This window comes from Capsaspora owczarzaki (assembly GCF_000151315.2).
Source record: "Capsaspora owczarzaki ATCC 30864 unplaced genomic scaffold supercont2.9, whole genome shotgun sequence".
Classification (NCBI taxonomy): domain Eukaryota; class Filasterea; order Ministeriida; family Capsasporidae; genus Capsaspora; species Capsaspora owczarzaki.
In genome coordinates this window covers 405,322-424,133 of record NW_011887300.1, presented here as the reverse complement: position 1 = coordinate 424,133, position 18,812 = coordinate 405,322, and the positions used below count along the sequence as shown (strand labels likewise).

The 18,812-nt window shown below is 53.5% G+C and overlaps 8 protein-coding genes across 8 annotated transcripts; 4 read left to right on the top strand and 4 right to left on the bottom strand.

Annotated features, from left to right (window-relative positions):
• Positions 1-12: 12 nt before the first annotated feature.
• CAOG_05522 (hypothetical protein) lies at positions 13-2,953 on the top strand. The gene has a single exon (XM_004346145.2). The coding sequence runs from the start codon at positions 341-343 to the stop codon at positions 2,891-2,893; it is 2,553 nt and encodes an 850-aa protein (XP_004346195.2). The 5' UTR covers positions 13-340; the 3' UTR covers positions 2,894-2,953.
• A 201-nt stretch (positions 2,954-3,154) lies between these two features.
• CAOG_05521 (hypothetical protein) lies at positions 3,155-4,166 on the bottom strand (the record flags this gene model as incomplete). The annotated part of the gene is made up of 5 exons (XM_004346144.1): positions 3,155-3,199; positions 3,282-3,354; positions 3,585-3,647; positions 3,954-3,977; positions 4,153-4,166. 5 exons carry the CDS (start codon positions 4,164-4,166, stop codon positions 3,155-3,157), a joined length of 219 nt encoding a protein of 72 aa, XP_004346194.1.
• A 576-nt stretch (positions 4,167-4,742) lies between these two features.
• CAOG_05520 (hypothetical protein) lies at positions 4,743-9,418 on the top strand. Its single transcript, XM_004346143.2, has 4 exons — positions 4,743-5,917; positions 6,031-7,057; positions 7,180-7,384; positions 7,490-9,418. Exons 1-4 carry the CDS (start codon positions 4,847-4,849, stop codon positions 9,357-9,359), a joined length of 4,173 nt encoding a protein of 1,390 aa, XP_004346193.1. The 5' UTR covers positions 4,743-4,846; the 3' UTR covers positions 9,360-9,418.
• CAOG_05519 (lipid-transfer protein) lies at positions 9,381-11,427 on the bottom strand. Its single transcript, XM_004346142.2, has 5 exons — positions 11,268-11,427; positions 11,067-11,165; positions 10,011-10,749; positions 9,789-9,914; positions 9,381-9,682 (listed from the first exon to the last, which is right to left on the bottom strand). The coding sequence occupies exons 1-5, from the start codon at positions 11,367-11,369 to the stop codon at positions 9,507-9,509; spliced, it is 1,242 nt and encodes a 413-aa protein (XP_004346192.2). The 5' UTR covers positions 11,370-11,427; the 3' UTR covers positions 9,381-9,506.
• Positions 11,428-11,824: 397 nt separating this feature from the next.
• On the top strand, positions 11,825-14,208 carry CAOG_05518 (diphosphomevalonate decarboxylase). The gene is made up of 5 exons (XM_004346141.2): positions 11,825-11,939; positions 12,077-12,215; positions 12,900-13,368; positions 13,478-13,696; positions 13,810-14,208. The coding sequence occupies exons 1-5, from the start codon at positions 11,885-11,887 to the stop codon at positions 14,113-14,115; spliced, it is 1,188 nt and encodes a 395-aa protein (XP_004346191.2). The 5' UTR covers positions 11,825-11,884; the 3' UTR covers positions 14,116-14,208.
• A 122-nt stretch (positions 14,209-14,330) lies between these two features.
• CAOG_05517 (hypothetical protein) lies at positions 14,331-15,958 on the bottom strand. The gene is made up of 4 exons (XM_004346140.2): positions 15,846-15,958; positions 15,639-15,737; positions 14,651-15,031; positions 14,331-14,544 (listed from the first exon to the last, which is right to left on the bottom strand). Exons 1-4 carry the CDS (start codon positions 15,912-15,914, stop codon positions 14,464-14,466), a joined length of 630 nt encoding a protein of 209 aa, XP_004346190.1. The 5' UTR covers positions 15,915-15,958; the 3' UTR covers positions 14,331-14,463.
• A 70-nt stretch (positions 15,959-16,028) lies between these two features.
• On the top strand, positions 16,029-16,922 carry CAOG_05516 (hypothetical protein; the record flags this gene model as incomplete). The annotated part of the gene is made up of 1 exon (XM_004346139.1): positions 16,029-16,922. The coding sequence occupies one exon, from the start codon at positions 16,029-16,031 to the stop codon at positions 16,920-16,922; it is 894 nt and encodes a 297-aa protein (XP_004346189.1).
• Positions 16,923-16,954: 32 nt separating this feature from the next.
• Positions 16,955-18,432, bottom strand: CAOG_05515 (hypothetical protein). The gene has a single exon (XM_004346138.2). The coding sequence runs from the start codon at positions 18,330-18,332 to the stop codon at positions 17,130-17,132; it is 1,203 nt and encodes a 400-aa protein (XP_004346188.1). The 5' UTR covers positions 18,333-18,432; the 3' UTR covers positions 16,955-17,129.
• Between the last annotated feature and the right edge of the window lie 380 nt (positions 18,433-18,812).

Genomic DNA, 18,812 nt, shown 5'->3' with positions numbered 1-18,812 from the left:
CTATTTGTTTTTTGTTTTTGGTTTTGTTGGCTTTCCGCCACTCCCCAGCACCTAATCTCGTTTTGCATTCGTCTTCTAACTCTTCCAGACCTCCGGGCTTGCTCTGGGCAAAAAGAGTCAGATAGCTGGGTGCTGGTGGTTGGTTGGTTGGGGATGCGAGCCAGCTCCAGCAGCTTCAAATTTGGAGGTGCGCTCGTCCCAACTGCACTCGTCCCGCGCCTGGCTTTAGCATCCACGCGCACTGCATTGCACTTGTCCACATTGGCACATCGCGTCTTGGCTCGGCGCGCAGGGTCCTCAAGTGCCGCTCGTGCAGCAATCTCACTTGAATTCTGCCGCAATGACCGCAACCGCAACAGCCAATTCGTCAGGCTCAGGCTCAGGCTCAGGCGGAGATGCTGGCTGGGGCACTGCGATTGCCGCTGGCGTCTTGTCTGCGCTCGTGGCGGGTGCACTGACCAGCAGTGACGTCCGAAGCGCGATTGCGGATTGGATACCAAAGGCAAACAACTGGATTCGGGAGCATGCTGCCAGTGCTGCTGCTGCTGCTGCAGACCCAGAACAAAGCGATCGACTACAAGTAGTAAACCGAGTGGGCACCATGGACGATAGCGCATTGAGCAAGGATGCCGAGTCCATCCCAACTTCTGAGCATTCGCAACGCGATTCCCAAGCACCAAGCACAACCGCTGCATCCAAAGTAGAGCAACTTTCACGAGAGGATGCATTCAGTCAAGATCAGGACATTGATTGGTCTCATCCGAGCTGTGGGAACGCGGCAGATGGCGAGTCCGATGTTTCGCCTTTCATGCACCCTGCTGAAATTCTTGTGAGCGCTGTGATGAAAGCCTGGTCCACAATCGCTCCCAGCATCATGCTCGCGCCCAAGCGTGTTATCAGCACATGGGTTGTGGCTATCGAGCGTAGCTTTCGGGTACAGTCAGAGGAGCCCGCAGAGGGTCCAGTTCACACGAATGGCAAGCACGAGGTCATCACCGCAACACTGCTTTCTGCAATGCTTCTGCAGCACCAAGCGGAGCTGGAGCGAATAGGACGCGAACAGACGGCGGCATGGCAAGCCGAGCTGGAGCGCAATCGGACACCACCGTCTCTTCAGCAGGGAGAGATCCAGCACCTCATTCGTGAAGGGATTGCCGACGCGCTCTCGCAGCAAGGACTTGCAATGGCAGACCAGCTTGGGATGCTGCAAACTACGCTGCTAGAAAGCAACAAAGCTCTTCGAGAAGAAACTGCGGTCGCAGCGACTCAAGCGCAAACAAGCCTGATGCACATTGGCGCCAAACACGCCGAGTTGGAGCGTTCCATCCAGAGTATGTTTGAGCAAAGCTCTACTGTCACACGAGCAGCCATTCAGGCAATGGCGGCCTCGCAAAAAGCCGAGCAGGAAGCTTCCGTGTCCATGCTTCGGTGCTTGGTTGCGGAACTTGGACAAGAAATGGGCGCTCGGATGCAACAAATTGACACGCGCCCGCTGATACAAGGCATTTCTGACATGCTCGCCGAGCTACAAGCACTTGGTTCTGCCAAGCATGCCGAAAAGTTGCAGTTGGACAGCTCGATCAGCCAACTCCATTCCGCAATTGCTGAGCTTCAGCGAGAATTGCTTGCTCGTTCGCCAGATTTTGACACTGGCGCTTTGAATCAAACAACCCTAGCACTGCGCGCCGACATCCAGGCAATCGCTTCTTCAAACCGTGACGCTAGCTTGCGATTTGAGAGTTTGAGTGCCAATCTTCAGCGGGCCGTCACGGAGCTGCAGCAAGATTCGACAACGCGCGTTCAGCAACTTGAAACTGCCGTGGAGGCTTTGCAGCACAAGCTGGAGACTCTTTCCAGTGAGCATACCTCCAGCGTCGGCGAATCGATGCGCAATCATTTAGCCAACGCGTTGTCCGATCAACTCGTCTCGCTCCAGGAAGCGTTGAACAAGACAAGTCACGACGCTGAGATTCGAGTGATTGATGCAATCGAAGCACAGCTGACACCCGTCCAACGTTCGCTCGTCGCAGACCTTGAACAATCGGTCGCCAAGTCGCAATCTGAGCGAGCCGCAGCTCTGATTGAAGGTCAGCAGACTGCCCTGGACGACGCGCTCACGACATGGGCGAACAATTTGCAGCAATGGGTGGCAAAGTCGCAATTGGAGCTCGCCGCAACGTTGAGTGAGCAGCAACAAACTGCGATGGACACTGCCGTTGCTACACTGTCCACCGCTCTCACGGAACAGTTGCAAACTACACGACAATCCATCACTGACGATGTGGCACGGCAGCTGGCTTTGCTGTCTCTCTCCCGGGGCAATCCGGCTCCGGAACAGTTCAACCAAAATCCAGAGGCTGGGCAAGTGACGCCAACCGCGCCCGCAACCCCTGCACTTGAAGAGAAGGCTGCTTTAACTCCCAATTCGTTGCCAAACCCTTTACGCCAGCGCGCCAGCTCACTAATGTCATCGAAGACAACTCCGATCGAGTCGGATGCGAGTTCTGCCACTGAAGTCACGAGCCCTCGAACCACCACCTCCCCACAGGTGCGCAGGTCGTTGTTTGCAGGGTCTGCTTCCAATTTCAGCAAGAGCGAGTCCAACCTGTTCTCCCCTCCGCAATCTCCGTCAGCGACATTCCGGAACCGACCCATCATTGCACCCTCCGATCCGGCCAAGGTGCGGCACAGTTTCCATCTCCCTCCAGCTGCGCCCCGCCCATTGCTGGACAATGACGAAAGCAAGAACAATCTCGCCTTCCGACCAGGTGGCCGCATCAACTCGTTACCAGCCCGCACGACTCGCGAATCGGCGCTCAATGCTGCCAAAAGCGTGGCGGAGTCTGACGCACCAACGCAACCAGAAGCTAGCGAACTGCGATTGAATAACTGATGCTCACTGATGGTTTTTGTTTTTGATTGTTTATTTGACTTTTCTTGTACAAAATGATGCGTTTTCAAGTTTGACTTACCGCAAAGTAGAAGAGAGTGCAGTGCAAGCGGTTGAGACACGTCGCGTCAACGATCTAAAGATACAAAAAACAAGCAAGAAGAAACGTCAGAACAAGACAGTTCAATGACAGGACGATGGGAGAGAAAGTTCAGCAGAATTGAAAAAACGAAAGTAAAAAGTCTCAGCGCGTTATATATTGCGTCATGGTGAAGGGACTGTGAGGAACCCTTGTTCAGACGGCTTTTCCTAGTGCATAACAATTTCATCATAAAAAACGGAAGGAGGAGGGGGAAAGAAAAAGGCAATGTAAAAAGGGGCCGTTATGTACCTGAACATGAACGCAGAATTGCAGCCGACCTTGCTTGGTAACCAAGTCCAAAGTGGAGATGCCACAATTATACCTACAATTGAAAGATGACGAACGTGAGAAAGACAGGTCACACAGGGAACAACAAACGTGAATTTGGAGATTTGTTGGAAAAGTAAGAGTCAGCCCGGAGCCCGAGCGGTCAAGCTACAGGCATTAAAGAGACATTCACCACGGAGTTGTCTGTCCGCCCGTCTCTGTTTTTGTCATCATACAAAGATTGGGGGAAGAAACTGAAGAGTGCGATCGTGAAAATGGTTTTACCTTCCGTGAATTGTGGTGCCCTTTCGACGTCGCCCGTGGCACGAGTTACGATGCCTGTGCACACTACATTGACAAGAAACACAGCAATGTTGTGAGAACGAGACATCACAAAAGTCCAACAAAAAAAACAGGCAAGAAAAGAAAGGTAAAAGAGTTTGGATCAGACAAGGCTGAAAATTTAGTGTTTTGCTCATCATCCAGAGTGAGGCGTTTTTGTTTCCTCAAGCGTCCCAAGCAAAATGGTCCACGGTTGTCATCACTTTAGGAAGAAGACGAGAAAGAGAAGGAGAAAAATTTCCTCAATGGAAAATCAATAGAAAAATAAAAATCATAAAATAAAACAAAAAAAGCCACGCGGTCGAGCATTACCTTTTGAACAAAAAGTTCAAGTTTCTTGAGGACGAGAGCAGACGCGCAGATCACAGCAGCGTCATGAGCAAACGTCATCGTAGCACTTGAGTCTGCATGGAGCGGAAGCTTGACGCTCGCAGGGGCAGACAATCAGGATGAAGAGAGCGATGGAAAAAAAAAAAAACACCAGGCGAAATGGCAAGATCGCGAGATCTACCGCATGGTCGCCATGCTTGAATGTCTATCCAAAAGGCGAAAGCAACAGAGCGACGCAAGAGCGAAAGAGAGAACGAAGGAACAAGAGCAGAATGAAGGGTGAGCACAACAGAACCCAACGAAGCAGCAGCAAGGAAAAGGGAGAAAGGCAAAAGAAAAGGGTTGTTGAATTCAGGACAGGTCTGTATCGTAGTTCTCATTCAAACCGGATTGAGGTGGCTTGTCGAGCTCTTTCTGATTGATATATTAAAATACTTTTTCTCATCATCTCAACAACAGTAGAAAGAGGAAGAAGAAGAGGAAGAAGAAGAGGAAGAAGGAGAACAAGAAGAAGAGGAAGGAACTCACAAGAAAACAAGAAAAAAAAAAAAAACGAGACTGACGATCGTTCTTAATTCGGACAACGCATAAAATGACAAGCAGTAAATCAGAAAAGCGAAACAATAATGAAGACGAACGGTGTATTCAGAAGAATGGTCCACAGCTCAAGAGCGATTAAAAAAAATAATCGAAAGACAATCAAAAGCTAAAGACGAATCGCGTTTGCTCACTGTATCGACCTCACAGAGGTCTCGTTTCAGTCTTTCTATTCTTTTTTGTCACTTGCTCAACCCTCCTCCTTTTTCGTTGATCCCAGTTTCGTCGTCCCGTTTGTTCTTCGTTTTCGTTTTCGCTGCGTTTCGTCCTGTCTCATCATGGAATGGGACGACAATCCGTTCGCAGTGGCGCTTCGGCCGCTGGATCGCCGGCACCAACGCCGGTCGTACAACCGCCTTGCCACTGGCGACGACAGCGAGCACGACCATCGAAACGCCGGCAATGATACTCATGATACTCATGATGATGATAACGACGACGACTATGAGGTTGATCTCAACGGAGAGGACGAGGACGAGCTCGTCTTTGGTGGCGACCCCCGCTCCAGCGCAACCCGCGGTGCAAGCAGAGCCAATCCATTCGCAAGTGGCCGCCACGACGACGCTGGCTCCAACGGGCGTGGGTACTGGCTGCCGTCGTCGAGGTGGACGCAGAACATGCGCCGCTTGGTCGCAGTGCTCGGAATTCTGGTCGTCGTGCTCATCGCTGCTGTCGTTGGCGCGGTTTTGCTGCGTGATAACGGCTCCTCCACGACAAACGACAATAGCAGTAATAACAATGAGAGCAAGTCGTGGTCATCGTCGTCGTCATGGTCGTCGTCATGGTCATGGTCGTCCTCATGGTCAAACCCGCGCTCAAGCACTCCGAGTTCTTCTCCGTTCCTACCGTCCGCGACCAGCTCGGCGACCCCTGGAATACCGTCCAATGGACAGTCGTCGGAAAGTGGCTCGAGTTCTACCACGGGAAGCTTGGGCTCGTCTAGCCAGTCGGCCGATTTTGTAACTCGCACGACCGCTCCACCAAGCACTCAGCCGTCTCGGACCGAAACCGTTGCCAGCGATGCCACCGAGTCGGCAACCACGCCTGTGACTGTGTGCGAGTTTTTAAAACTCGACCCGACTGGGCAAGACAGCTTGAATGCCATCTTTGAAAACACGGCCATTCTCCAGTCGCCAAACGACCGCAAGGCATACCGAATGGTTCAGCTGCCCAATGGCCTGGTAGCGCTGCTCGTGTCAGACCCCGCCACGCATACTGCTGCAGCAGCTGTTGCGATTGGCGCCGGCTCGTTTGACAATCCACCAGAGCTGCCTGGTCTAGCCCACTTCTTGGAACACATGCTGTTTCTTGGCACCGAAAAGTATCCCAGCGAAGACGCTTACGAGCAGGTACGAGCATGTCTAGTTGAGCTTTTACAGCGCGATAGGTTGGTTGCGGAATCCGTCTCACACCCCCCACTTCTCTCTATCTTTGCTGTTGCTTTCGCTTTCGCTTTCAACAGTACCTGGCGTTGTACCATGGCGTGTTTAATGCCTACACGGCAGAAGAGCGCACAGTGTACCACTTTGAGCTTGATGCTCCTGCGCTGGAGGGTGCGCTGGACCGGTTTGCGCAGTTTTTCATTGCCCCGCTGCTTCTGTCCACGTCAGAGGCGCGCGAGGTCTACGCAGTGAACAGCGAGCACAGCAAGAACATGAACAATGACGAATGGCGTATGGATCGCGTCTCCAAACTTGCGGCCAACCCCAGCCATCCGTTCGCCTGGTTTTCCACAGGCAGCGCTGCCACGCTGCAAGACCAACCTGCGGCCCTTGGGTTGAACACGACAGTCCAGCTCCGCCTGTTTTACAACACCTTCTACCACGCGGAAAACGCCCGCCTTGTTGTCCTCGGCAACAATACGCTGGACGAGCTCGAAGGCTTGGCGCACACATACTTTGATCAAGTTCCGCGACGCAGTCAGCGTCCAGATGTCGACCTCTCCAAGCCTCTGCATGCCGCGCGACCAGCGCCGTTTCTTCCCGGTCAGCTTCCAGGCACCGTTTACCAAGTACCCGTGTCCGAGATTCACCGTGCAGTCCTCTCATGGCCCGTGCCGTCCAGCCTGGTCGATGGCAATCCTCGCATCCAACCCGGGACTGCGTTTACCAATCTTCTCGGCCACGAGTCTTCTGGCAGTGCCCTCTCCCTGCTGCGAGAGCGGGGTTGGGCGACGGGACTCAGCGCGTATGTGAACTCGTACGCCGATTTCGCGCTGCTGGCCATCGATATTTCTCTGACTCCCGAAGGCGTGACTGCCATCAACGAGGTTGTTGGGGTGGTCGCCGAAATGCTCCGGCGTTCCAACCCGACAGAGAATGCGTCCGAGTTTGAACGGCTGTTCCAAGAGACGAAGACGGCCGACAGTCAGTTGTTTGAGTACCAATCCCAAATTTCGCCCGCCACTCTGGCTGCGGGACTCTCTGCCATCATGCTGAAAGAGCTATCTTCCGAGGAGCTTCTTGGTGCTCCGTCTCGCCAGTGCTTTGGTACGACTATGTCGGGAAGGGGGTTGGGTGGGTGTTTGTCGTGCTGACTTTTTTTTTTTTTTTTTCGGCTAACTACTAATCCCCCCCTTTTTTTTTGTTTGTGGCCGCGCCCTGGAATTCAGATCCGACTGCCATCGCATCCTTGTACTCGTACTTGACATGCGACAACATGTTGCTGCAAGTGGTGAGCTCCTTGGTCGCCGACCAGGCGGATCAATCTGACGACATTTACGTGGGATTGCGCTACGGATTTGGCTCGAATAACTTTACAACCCTATGCGAAACGCCGAACGAAAGCCTGTCGTTGCATATTCCCAGCGTCAACATGTATGTGGCTAGTGTTTGACCTTCCAACACACAACCTTGTGCTTATGGCGCGAGGTGCCAGATCTAACCCGTCTCAATGGCGCTGCTGGTGTTTTTTTTGAACAGGTACATTCCGGAAAGAATGCAAATTCCACTGCTTGCCATCGACTTGGATGCAAGCGAGCACCCTGTGGTTGCTCTCAACACATCGTCGGCCATCGGATTTTTCAAGTCGGATCCAGTGTTTCACATTCCGTTCATGTCTTTCAATGCGCTCATCCACTCTGATGCTTTTTCGAGCAACGTCGCATCGCAAGTGGCTTGCGTCTTGTTCACACGGTTGATGTCGGACGCGTTTGCGTCAGAGGGCTACTATGCGCAGCTCGCTGGCATTTCTTTCTCCCTTGGCTGCGGATTTGGTGCAACAGTTTCAGTCACTGCCTACGGCAACTCGGACAAGACACCGACGCTGATGGAGCGCATCGGCCAGTTGATTCAAACCCAGCAACTCACTGAGGAACGCTTTGACATTGTCAAGGCCCAGCTCGAACAGGATTTGCGCAATGCCGCCCTGTTCTCAGATGCCTGGCGTCAGGGACGCAGCATCCTCTCAGCTACCATCGAGCGACCCGTCTATCTGCCGCTTCGCCAGGCTGAGCATTTAGCGGAACTTGATTTTCCAACGTTCTCCTCGCTTGTTGACAAGTTTCGCGGGCTGGACGCTCGGGCCAATCCACGACCCGCTCGTTTCACACAACTGCTGCTGCACGGAAATGTAGATCGATCCACCGCACGACAGGGCTCGGAGGCGTTTGTGACGGCACTCAACGAGGGAGGTCTGGGCTTTGCTACGGGGACAACAACATCCAACTTTATTGCAAGTCTCCCTCAAGGCATTCTGCTGCATGATCGGAGCAGCGAAGCTCCCGCGACGCTCGACACCCCCGTCCCAAACACGCAAATCCCCTCCTATGTGGCTGGCCTTGCGCAGACAAATTCGGCCGACTCCAACTCTGCGGTTTTGGCCACATTCCAGGCTGTTTGGGACGACCTTGACTTGTTGCCGTTCAATCGAAGCAGCCCTAGCACATCCTTCCTGGATGAGCCCTTGTCCAGTCTGCAGTTCCCGCTGCCCATGCAGCCGACAGAAGCCGTGTTGGCGGTCGCGGGGGGTCGGAGCGCTGGCGGCGATTTCCCTGGATTCACTCGTGCTCATGTGCTTGAAGGCGTCATGTCGCTCTTGGTTTCGTCGCTGGCTCAACCGGCGTTCGATCGTTTGCGCACCAAGGATGCTCTCGGGTACATTGTGTCCACGTTCGCCACTGTGAAAACGTACTCGTCACAGGCCCTGTGCGTTCTCGTTCAAAGCGATCGCACGCCATGCGTTGTGCAGGAGCACATTGATGCCTTTTTGGATGATGTGCTGCCCCCACGAGTGCCTGCAAGCGCCTCGTCCACTGGGTCAGGCTCCGTCCCAGAAACAACCGGGGCGCCACAGGAGACTGTGGCACCTACTCTGGTTCCGACCATCACCCACTCTGACAACACCGAAACTGACGCTACCGTGGAGCCCGAGGTCTTGCAGGCCGAGCAGAGGGCAGAACCGCAAACCGCGTTCAACTCGCTCGAAACATTTGCGGCCGTTCATTCGGCGTTGGTTCACGCTGTGGCCAAGCCTGATTTGTCCTTGCGTGACGAGAGCGACCGTCTTTGGAATGAGATCACCAGGCGAACGTATGACTTTGACCGCAAGCAGCGCGTGGTTTTGGCCTTGAACGGCGCACTGAGCGAGCCAGTCGTCCTGCAAACGTTTTTGCGCAACATTCTCCGCATGCGCAAGCTGTCGGTGCAAGTTTTTGGAGACTCTGCCGCCATGCCCGCGTGCTATGGCAATCAAGGGAGCGAGGATGTGGTTATTGGCGAAGAGCTCATCACCTCGCCTCCATTGTCGCCCGCCTTTTCTGCCAACTTTTATGGCGAGCGGATGGTTGCGTAGTCTTGATGGACTTTGTTTTTATTTTTGAGTTGTGTATTATAGGAATGAATGAAGCAAAATTGCTTTTTTTGTGCAAGTTGGGTTTTTCATCCAAGATTGTATTTGTTTCTGGATTGAATTGCAACAGGAAACAGAGTCGCGTCAACCTTAACGCTTGTAGACTGTAACGACAGCAGCGCCGCCCAAGCCAAGGTTGTGCTGAAGAGCGACGCGAGCGTTGGAGACTTGACGCTTGCCAGCAGTGCCGCGCAGCTGCCAGGTGAGCTCGGCGCACTGGGCAAGGCCAGTGGCACCAAGCGGGTGACCCTTGGAGATCAGCCCACCTACATTTCAAGAAAGCACAAGCATCGAGGTCAAAATAAAAAGAGGGGGAGGGGGAAGGGTGAGTGGATTGCATCAAAACAAACACACGCTAGTTTCGTGACTGACCAGAGGGATTGACAACCCAACGGCCACCGTAGGTCACGTCGCCGTTGTCAATGAGCGAAGCGCCCTTGCCCTCTTCGCACAGGCCGAGGCCCTCGTACGTGATGAGCTCGTTTGTGGAGAAGCAGTCTAACCGCAACAACAAAACAACAAGGGGGACAAACACGACTGAGCTTGGGATGCGACCCCGAAACCCTCTTGCCACAACGATCGGGTAACGTTTACCATGCAACTCGATGACTTGGACATCGGTCGGCTTGACACCAGCCTGCGCCAGTGCCTGCGTGGCGGCCTTGCGGGTCATGTCCGTGCCGACAGCCGCCATGGCGCTTTTGCCAAACGAGCTGGGCATGTCGGTGGCCATGGCCTGTCCGGCAATCTCGACGGCCTTGTCCTGCAGGTTGTGGAGCTTGACAAAGGCCTCGCTGACGAGCACGGCGGCCGCAGCGCCGTCGGAGGTGGGCGAGCACTGGAGCATGGTGAGGGGCTCGGTGATGGCCTTGGATTGCATGATCTGCTCGAGCGTGTACTCGTCGCGGAACTGGGCATACTCGTTGTTCACCGAGTGCTTGTGGTTCTTTTGGGCAATGCGGCCGAACGACTCCTTCTTGGTGCCGTACTTTTGCATGTGCTCGCGGCCAGCCATGCCAAAGAGCCACGGCGCCGGAGGAGCCTTCTCGAGGACGCCATTGTTGATGTTGGCCATGGTTGCCATGTGGCGATCGAGCGGGGATGCGCGATCCTTGGTCGACAGGTCGAGCGATCCGCGCTGCATCTTTTCAAACCCGACGGCCATCACGCAGTTGGCAATGCCGCCCTCCACGAGCTGCTTGGCCAGCATCAGCGCGCTCGATCCAGTGGAGCAGTTGTTGTTGGTGTTGTACACGGGGATGCCCGTGAGGCCCAATCCGTAGATGGCGCGCTGACCCGAAGTGGAGTCGCCATAGACGTAGCCTGCGACCGCCTGCGAGGTTTAAAGGTCCAAGCCGGCGCAAAAAAAGATGGCAAATTCATTCAGCGCACATGCAATGACATGAAGGTGAGTCTGAGAGAATGTATCTCTGTTTTTGGTGTGAGATTGGGAAAAGTCAGTAGAGGATGGCCAGTGGCAATCAAGCCATCTCGCTTCGCTCTCATTGTTTGCTCTGTTCCCATATCTACCAAGCACTGTATAGGAACGTTGATCGCCTCGTGATTGTGTGCATCGTGATTGTCCCACTTGCAAATGACCTGTTGGGTGACTTTTAGTGGTGGAAACGGAAACCGCCGACTCAAACTTGCCTGCTCAATGGCTTCGTATGGGACGCCAGCATCCGCCAGCGCCTTGGTGCCTGCCTCCTTGACCATGTCCGGGTAGTCAAAGTTGGCCACCGATCCAGGCTGATTCCACAAGTGACACACACACAGGATTGCCAAGTCAGTTCGTTCGTGGGAGGTCCAACCACGATCAGTATGTTTCCTGCCATTCCTCGTTTCCCGTACCTTGACAAACTTGGTCATGCCGACGCCGACGACGTAGACCTTGGACTTGGCAGCAGCAGCGACCGACGACGAGAAGTGGCGGCGAGCAAGATTCGACAGCATTTTCGATGGCTTTTTGTATGAGAAGCGAGAGATTTGGGAGACCAAACTGAAACGAATAGAAGACTGAGCTTTGAATTTTGGTACGAAATGGTGGGGTTTTAAAAACGACTGCGTGAGCGCAGAATAAGCGGAAGCGGGGGAAAGCGGAGCATTATTTTGATACTGTTACTGCGAGGATTGAATTCGCCGTGATTCGCCGTCATCTGAGCGCCAATTCGTTGTCAAAAACAAAAGAACGTGATATTGTAAGAGAGTAGAACGAAGCATTGGAGCTGCTGGAGTGACGATACCCGAAACGAGCAGCACGGACGGGCGAGATTGAATGTTCCACTCTGCTTTTTCTGCTCTGCTCTGCTCTGCTTGGTTTTCTGGACGAGGTGAAGTGAGGTTTGGCGTTACTTGCATATTCATCCGCTTTCTCTCAGCTCATTTCTCAGACTCGGGTGTCCTCAACTGAGCCTTTTGTTGTTTGGGCTCAGTTCCCAGTCCTCCTTTCATCCTTTCACACAAACCGAATGTCGCACGCCGTCACTTGCACTGCGCCAGTCAACATTGCCGTCATCAAGTATTGTAGGGCAACGAAGCATCCGCAATCGACGCATATTGGTCTGTGGTTGGGGATTGTGCATGTCCCCTGTCTCCAATGCTAACTAACCAATGCGAAACTTCAATCCTCACACTGTGGACTGACGACGACGACGACCAAGGGGGCAAGCGCGATGAGGAGCTCATTCTGCCCATCAATTCGTCGCTCTCTGGCACGCTGAGCCAAGACCAGCTCCACGCACGGACCAGCGTCATGGCGCGCGCCGACTTTGCCTCGGACGCCATCTGGCTCAACGGAAAGTAAGAAAGAGACGCAGACCTCCGACGCTTTTGAACGCCTTCTCCTTCGATTCAAATTCTCAGAGCGACCCTCTGCAGCTCGTGTACACAGACGAGTATTCTCGTGTGTGTCGCGCTCTCTCTCTCTCTCTTTGAGTTTGTTTGAGGGGGTGAAGGGTGAACGGTTTTTGGTATCGCTGTAGAACTGTGTGGCGGGAAAACATGGCGTGATTTGAAATGGGGTGACTTTTCCCATTTTCGCTCCTTTGCTTTGCTGAGCTGTATTGGAGAGCGTTTGCCTTTGCACTTTGCCTGCCACACTTTGTCTGCACTTTGCGTTGGATTTCGATTCAGATGGCAGATCGCAAAAGTCATCTGAGTTTGTTGTATTGGAATGAGAAGGACTGGAACAAAAAGCCGGCAGAGTGCAGCGTTGAAACACTGGCACAACTGTGGATTCAATGTGTGATTCACATGTCGAGTGAGGGTGCTTCGATTGAAAGAGACAAAGCAAAGGCTACTACAGTGATTGTCAATGCAAAGGCATTGCCTGATGGAAGAGCGAGAGAGGCGAGAGAGAGGCGAGAAAGTTATCGCAGACGAAACATCCACACTGTGGCGATTCACTGTGATTCACACGTCTGCCGATGATGGGCACCAAGAACCTCGCTCACTTCAAAAACCTTCATGCTACATCCATTTTAGACAGGAATCCATCGAGAATCCGCGCCTGCAAAACTGCCTCCGCGAAATCCGCAAGCTCGCCGCCGCAAAGCAGACACACCAGCAGGGCGCACCGCTGCCAACAGACAAGGTGCACATTTGCTCGGTCAACAACTTCCCGACGGCAGCAGGCCTTGCATCGTCTGCCGCAGGCTACGCGTGCTTGGTGTACGCCCTCGCACAACTGTACAAGGTCGGCGACTCGCTCGCAGAAGTCACAAAGCTTGCCCGTGTCGGATCGGGAAGCGCATGCCGCTCCATCTATGGCGGCTGGGTCCGTTGGGTCATGGGCGAGGCAGCCGATGGCTCTGACAGCATTGCCGAGCAGGTTGTCGATGAACACCACTGGCCCGAGATTGAAGTATTGATTCTGGTCGTCAGCGACCACAAGAAGACCACCAGCAGCACGGCCGGTATGCAAACGACTGTTGAGACGAGCTCCTTGGTCAAGGTACACAGCGTTCGAGTTGTGCTTTGTGTTTTTTGAGTGTGTTTCTTGGTGTCGAGGAGCCGCAAGCCTAACCTCGTCCTTCCCCGTACTGTTGCTGTTGCAATTCCAGCACCGCGCAGACAAGGTTGTCCCTCAGCGGATGGAAGACATCCAGAATGCCATTCGAGCACGAGACTTTGAAACTTTTGGCCGCATCACAATGCAAGACTCCAACCAATTCCACGCTGTCTGCCTCGACACTTACCCGCCTATTACCTACCTGAACGATGTTTCGCGCGGCATCATCGACATGCTAACCAAGTACAACGCACACAAAGGGAAAATCCAGGTAAGAGCTTTTTCTTGGCAGGTTTCTTGATTATTTTGTTGCTGCCCACGACCCGCCCGACTTTTCCTTCTGTTTTCTTCTTCGTTTCTGACTCGCTTTGGGCTATACTCCAGGCGGCATACACGTTTGACGCGGGCCCGAACGCGGTCATTTACCTGCCGCGCGAGAACGTGAACGAGGTTGTCAACTTGGTGCGCCACTTCTTCCCTCCAGCGGTGGGCGCAGAGGCTGCCTTTGTTCGCGGCTTCCGCGATGTTCCAGCAGCACCTGTGGATGCTGCCACACTCCAGGCGATCAACCGCAGCGTCTTTGCGGACAGTCTCAAGTACGTTATGCACACTCGAGTTGGCAGCGGTCCTCAAGTGCTGTCGAACGACGCAGATTGTCTTCTCGATGCGAGCGGCAACCCTCGGCTGTGAGGCATCGAGCAAAGTTGTGCGATGTCTGTTTTTGTGTTCAGGTTAACTGCAAATGTCGTGTATTTTTTCAATCAATCTATTGAACGTTTAAAGAATTACGGGCTCCTTGCCATTTCAACCTTTTAGGGCGCGTTATCAACAGTGCCGATAGTGTCGTCGAGCGGTGAAAACCTTGAGGGGGGGGTGGAGAGTGGAGCAACAGAAAGAGAGCAGAATTAAAAAAATCGAAAACTGTTGTGTTCATAACAAAAAAAGCAACACGAAAGGACAAAACGCATGCAGCACTCGCAGTCGCTGCGCAGCAGTCGAATCATTCCGTCTCAAGGATGGCGAGCCGTGTCATCACACTTAGGGGTTGCGAACGACCTGGGTGCCGTTCGCAGTGGTCGTGGTGGTAGTGACGCTGGGACCAGAGCTTTCGGCAAGGCACTGTACAGAGCAAGTATGATTGAGCGAGACAAGAACAGAAGCAACCAGAGCGAAGGCCAAATAGAAAAAAACAAAATAAAAAACTGTCGAGACTCCGCTGCCTTACCAGAATAAACCAAACAATAATCCAGGGGAAGAAGAAGAAGGTGATGAGGCAGTGCAGCGGGTGGTTGACGCGGTTGTCCTGGATGACAACGACCTGGCGCTGCTGCGCGGGATTCGTGCCGTACGTCGTCGTGGTCTGGACGTATCCCTGCTGCGGGTATCCCTGCGGCGGGTATCCTTGCGGCGGGTATCCCTGCGGCGGGTATCCTTGCGGCGGGTATCCCTGCGGCGGATAGCCCTGCGGCGGATAGCCTCCCTGCTGCGGCGGGTAGCCTCCCTGCTGAGGGTACTGCTGCGGGTAGCCACCAGGCGGCGGCGAGGGCGACTGCGGATAGCCCTGGGGCGGGTATCCCTGCTGCGGCGGGTAGCCCGGCGGCTTGGCCTGTGGTATCAAAAAGTGAGCGACAAATCAACAGCATAAAGTGCAGTTCGACATGGGACGGTGAGCATTTTGAATCATGATGAGCCGGGGGTTGGAAAAAAAAAATAGAAAAAAAAAAAGAAAAATAGAAAAAATCAAAGAAAACAAGGCCCCACGCAGAAAACCCCCAGCGAAACGCTCTCACATTGAGCAACTGAAGGGGGGGGGGGGCAACACGCTTCAGCGCAAGTCCGCCCATTGCAATAGCGAAGAAGGGAAAGAGACAATGAAGAACAGAAGCAAGCCAAAAAAAAAAAAAAAAGAAAAAAAAAAGCAAAGAACAAATGTGACGTTTTGTTTGAAAGTGTTGGATTTCTGCGTCGCATCCATCGCTTTGCACTGCTCCCACCAACAAGGACACCACACAAGCGCTTTGAATGCAAGAACCACAATAACAGCAGCAACAGCAACAGCAGCGACGCGGTGAAGCAAAGCAAAAAAAGCGAGAAAAACAGACTTCGGAGATTTGAAAAAAACAAAAAAAAAAAAAAAGAACGACGTCATGTGGAAAGAAGAAGCGCAGGCTGGAGAGGGTCAAAGGGAAGGGAGAGGGGAGAGGGGGTGTTACCTCAAGCGGAGGGGCGTTGTACGAAGGGGCGGCGGAGGCGGTGGAGCCCGTGCTCGGCTGGTGCTGGAGCGGATAGCCAGCAGGAGCAGGATAGCCAGCCTAGCACACATTCATGGGAAAAGGGAGCAACAAGTGAGCCAACGACGACGACAACGACGACACAAAGGGAAGAGCAACAACAGAAGAAAGAAGAAGGGATGGGGGTACCTGGGGCGGAGGCGAGCCGGCAGTCGCGTACTCCGGAGGAGGATAGGCACCTTGGTTGGGAATGGACATGATGTTTGGCTCAGAAAGAAGAAGAAGAAAAAAAAAAAAAAAAACAAAGACTGATTCTCAGACAACGATCAATGATCAGGTCATTGTTTGTTTCCCGCCTTTTTCGCTCTGACGATGGAAGACGACCCGCTCGCAACGCTGGCCGAGCTTGCGTCGACAGACCCTGTGGCAGAGAGCCTCGACCTGAATCCAGACAGCCCACCTGGGAATTGGCCCGTTCGGACAGTCCGCTCACTCGAGCGTGCAATGGTGAAAGGTGCGCTTGTGGAGCGACTGAAAATTGCGACCTTCGGTGGCGAGCTCGCTGTCGAGTCCCTCCTCAACTTTGTTTACCAGCCAAGGTCGCAGCCACTCGAACCCACGTTTAATGAAAATTTCCTGCTCCTGGACTTGGCCAACAGCAAGGTCTTACCGTCTGCGCTTCGGTCACTGCGCGGTCGGCATCCAGGCATCTTCATCGAAGACTTGGTGGCACGGCCTCATGACTTCATCGACACCAACCGAAGCATCGCAACCCTCGACCTGTCTGGGAACTCTTTCGCAGACGAAGATCTTCCCAATGTACTCAAGCTTGTCCAGCTTTGTCAGCCATCCATTGTCAAGTTGCGAAGCAACCGCTTTGGCTATGGCCGGTGCAACCCAATGATCGTTGCTTGGCTCCGCAAGACTGTAGAACTACCCTGCGTCGTGTTTGTGGACATTGTCGGGGAGATGTTCACGGGCGTCGATTGGGCACCTGCATACGAAGATTGGCCGGCGACGCTGTGGACGAAACTGGTGTTCATTCGACTGCAATGGCTTGAAGGTCACGATTGGAAATTGGTTCACATTTGTCCATCCAACTTCACAGCCCTTGCCCAAGAAACCCATCGGCTGTACTTTCTCCATAAAAGCGCCAACCCCATGTTCACCCTCCTCCGTCTACAGGAAGTACTGTTGCTGGCGACTCCCGAATGGCGCGCTGCCTCGAACGCGACTGCCATTGCATCATTGCAAGGATTGATTTGAATGAACAATGAAGGACGTCATGCACGTAGATCCAAACTTCTCATTACTGTTTACCATTAAGTACAACAGCAGCAACATGCAGACTTGATTCAATCAGAGGGCGAACAGACTTGTACCATGATTTTATTAACAACACTGTTTCTTCACACCAAAAAGTGCCTTCGATTACAGCACAAAACTCGCAGTGCTCGATGCTTCATTCATGTTCTAAATAGGGAACGAGCAGGTCGGAGAGGTATTGACGCCAACTTCCTCAATGCTATCGCTAAAGTCGAGCGGGCCACCATTGGCGATCAGGTTGCGCAGGCAACCTCGGAAGGAATTGGCAGCAGTCACGCCAACAAGCCCACCGAGTGGGTCCGAGTGTCCACCGACATACAAGCGCGAGTCCACCGTGTACGTGAGAGGGCCGGTCTGCACGGTACCAACCAAATCCTCAAGGAAACCGAGACTCGGGTTGCTGATGCGCATCCGCACTTGCTGGCCATCACGAGTGATTTCAACTGTAAACCAGCGATCTGTCTGGAAAATATTAGCCGACACGAGCACGAGGTTTGAGGCGCCGCCGCCCTTGATGAACAGCCGCAAGTGACCACCGACCAGTTCGAGGGCAAATGCGTACTGCAGGCCCGATTCATACAGAATGAGACCGTCAGCGTAAGCGGGATTGGGGTGGAACTCGATACGAATGTCAGTCACGCCAGCGTCGTGCTCCGCGCCAGTCTGCGGGTAGTACTTGACGTAGCCAGCGCCGTCGAATCCACGCACTTCGGGGAAGACGCAGCCTTCCAGCGCAACCGGAGTAATGTAGCCAGTGTTGAGCACCTGGTCGACGCCATTCACACGCACGTCAGAAATGCAGCCATCGAAGGCGTTGTAGGTCGCTGTGCCGCCGATGAGCAGCGGGCCGTTGATGTTGATGGTCGAGAGAGTAGAAGGGGGCGAAAGGATCGATCCGGATTGAATAATCACATCGTCCAAGAACAAGGTCACGACGCCAGCAACATCAAATGTCGCCTTGAAGGTGTGCAAGGCATGATCCAGCAACGGATTCCCGGTCCCTGCGAACGTGACAATACCAACGTAGCCCGCGTTGAACCAGCCGCCGAGTGCCAGATTGGCGCCATCCCATTGCAGGAAAATGGCAAACTCGTCAAAGTAGTACGTGTGGTGACCATAAGCAAGGATTTGTTCAGTCAGTACAGCTGGAGTGTCGCGAAGGCGCAGCTTGAATTCGATCGAGCGCAGTGAAGTGTCGCCATTCGGCTCTACAGCCAATGCGCCTTGTTTGGCGATAAATCCGCTGGCACCGAAAAAGTAAGGGGAGGTGCGCTCCGGCGGGCAAACCGGGGTGGCGGAGGCCAGGGCGAAAATGAACGCCCCCACGAACAAGACAGTGATGGTTTTCATTGTGCTTGGGAGTTAACAGAGCAAAGACGGAACGAAGCCAACGAACAAGATGAAAAAGAGCTTCAACGGAATGCAAAAAGAAACAACGACTGAGCAAAATCCCATCACAAAAACAAGCGCTTAAGTACGAAAAACAAAAAAGCAACAAGCCGTATCGCATAAATCTAACAAACAGTCGATCTGTCAAAACACGTCGTGTCAGGAATGGATGCGTCACAGTCGAGTGCATGCTGCCCAACCCAATTCATGTGAAAACCGGTCGGTTGCTCAAGCGAAACCGTGGACAGTGCAGCTCGACTCTGACGCATGCTGCTGGTTGATGCACGATTTGTGCTGGTCCCACCCCCCCCGCCTGCCCGCCCCTCTATACCTAATCAACTACGCGACAAGCTGTCTGTCGCAGTTTGAGTGGCGACACAAGGTCACTCTGGTTAATGGAATCTTACATATTCGATCGTTCAACGCTGTCTCCGCATTGCC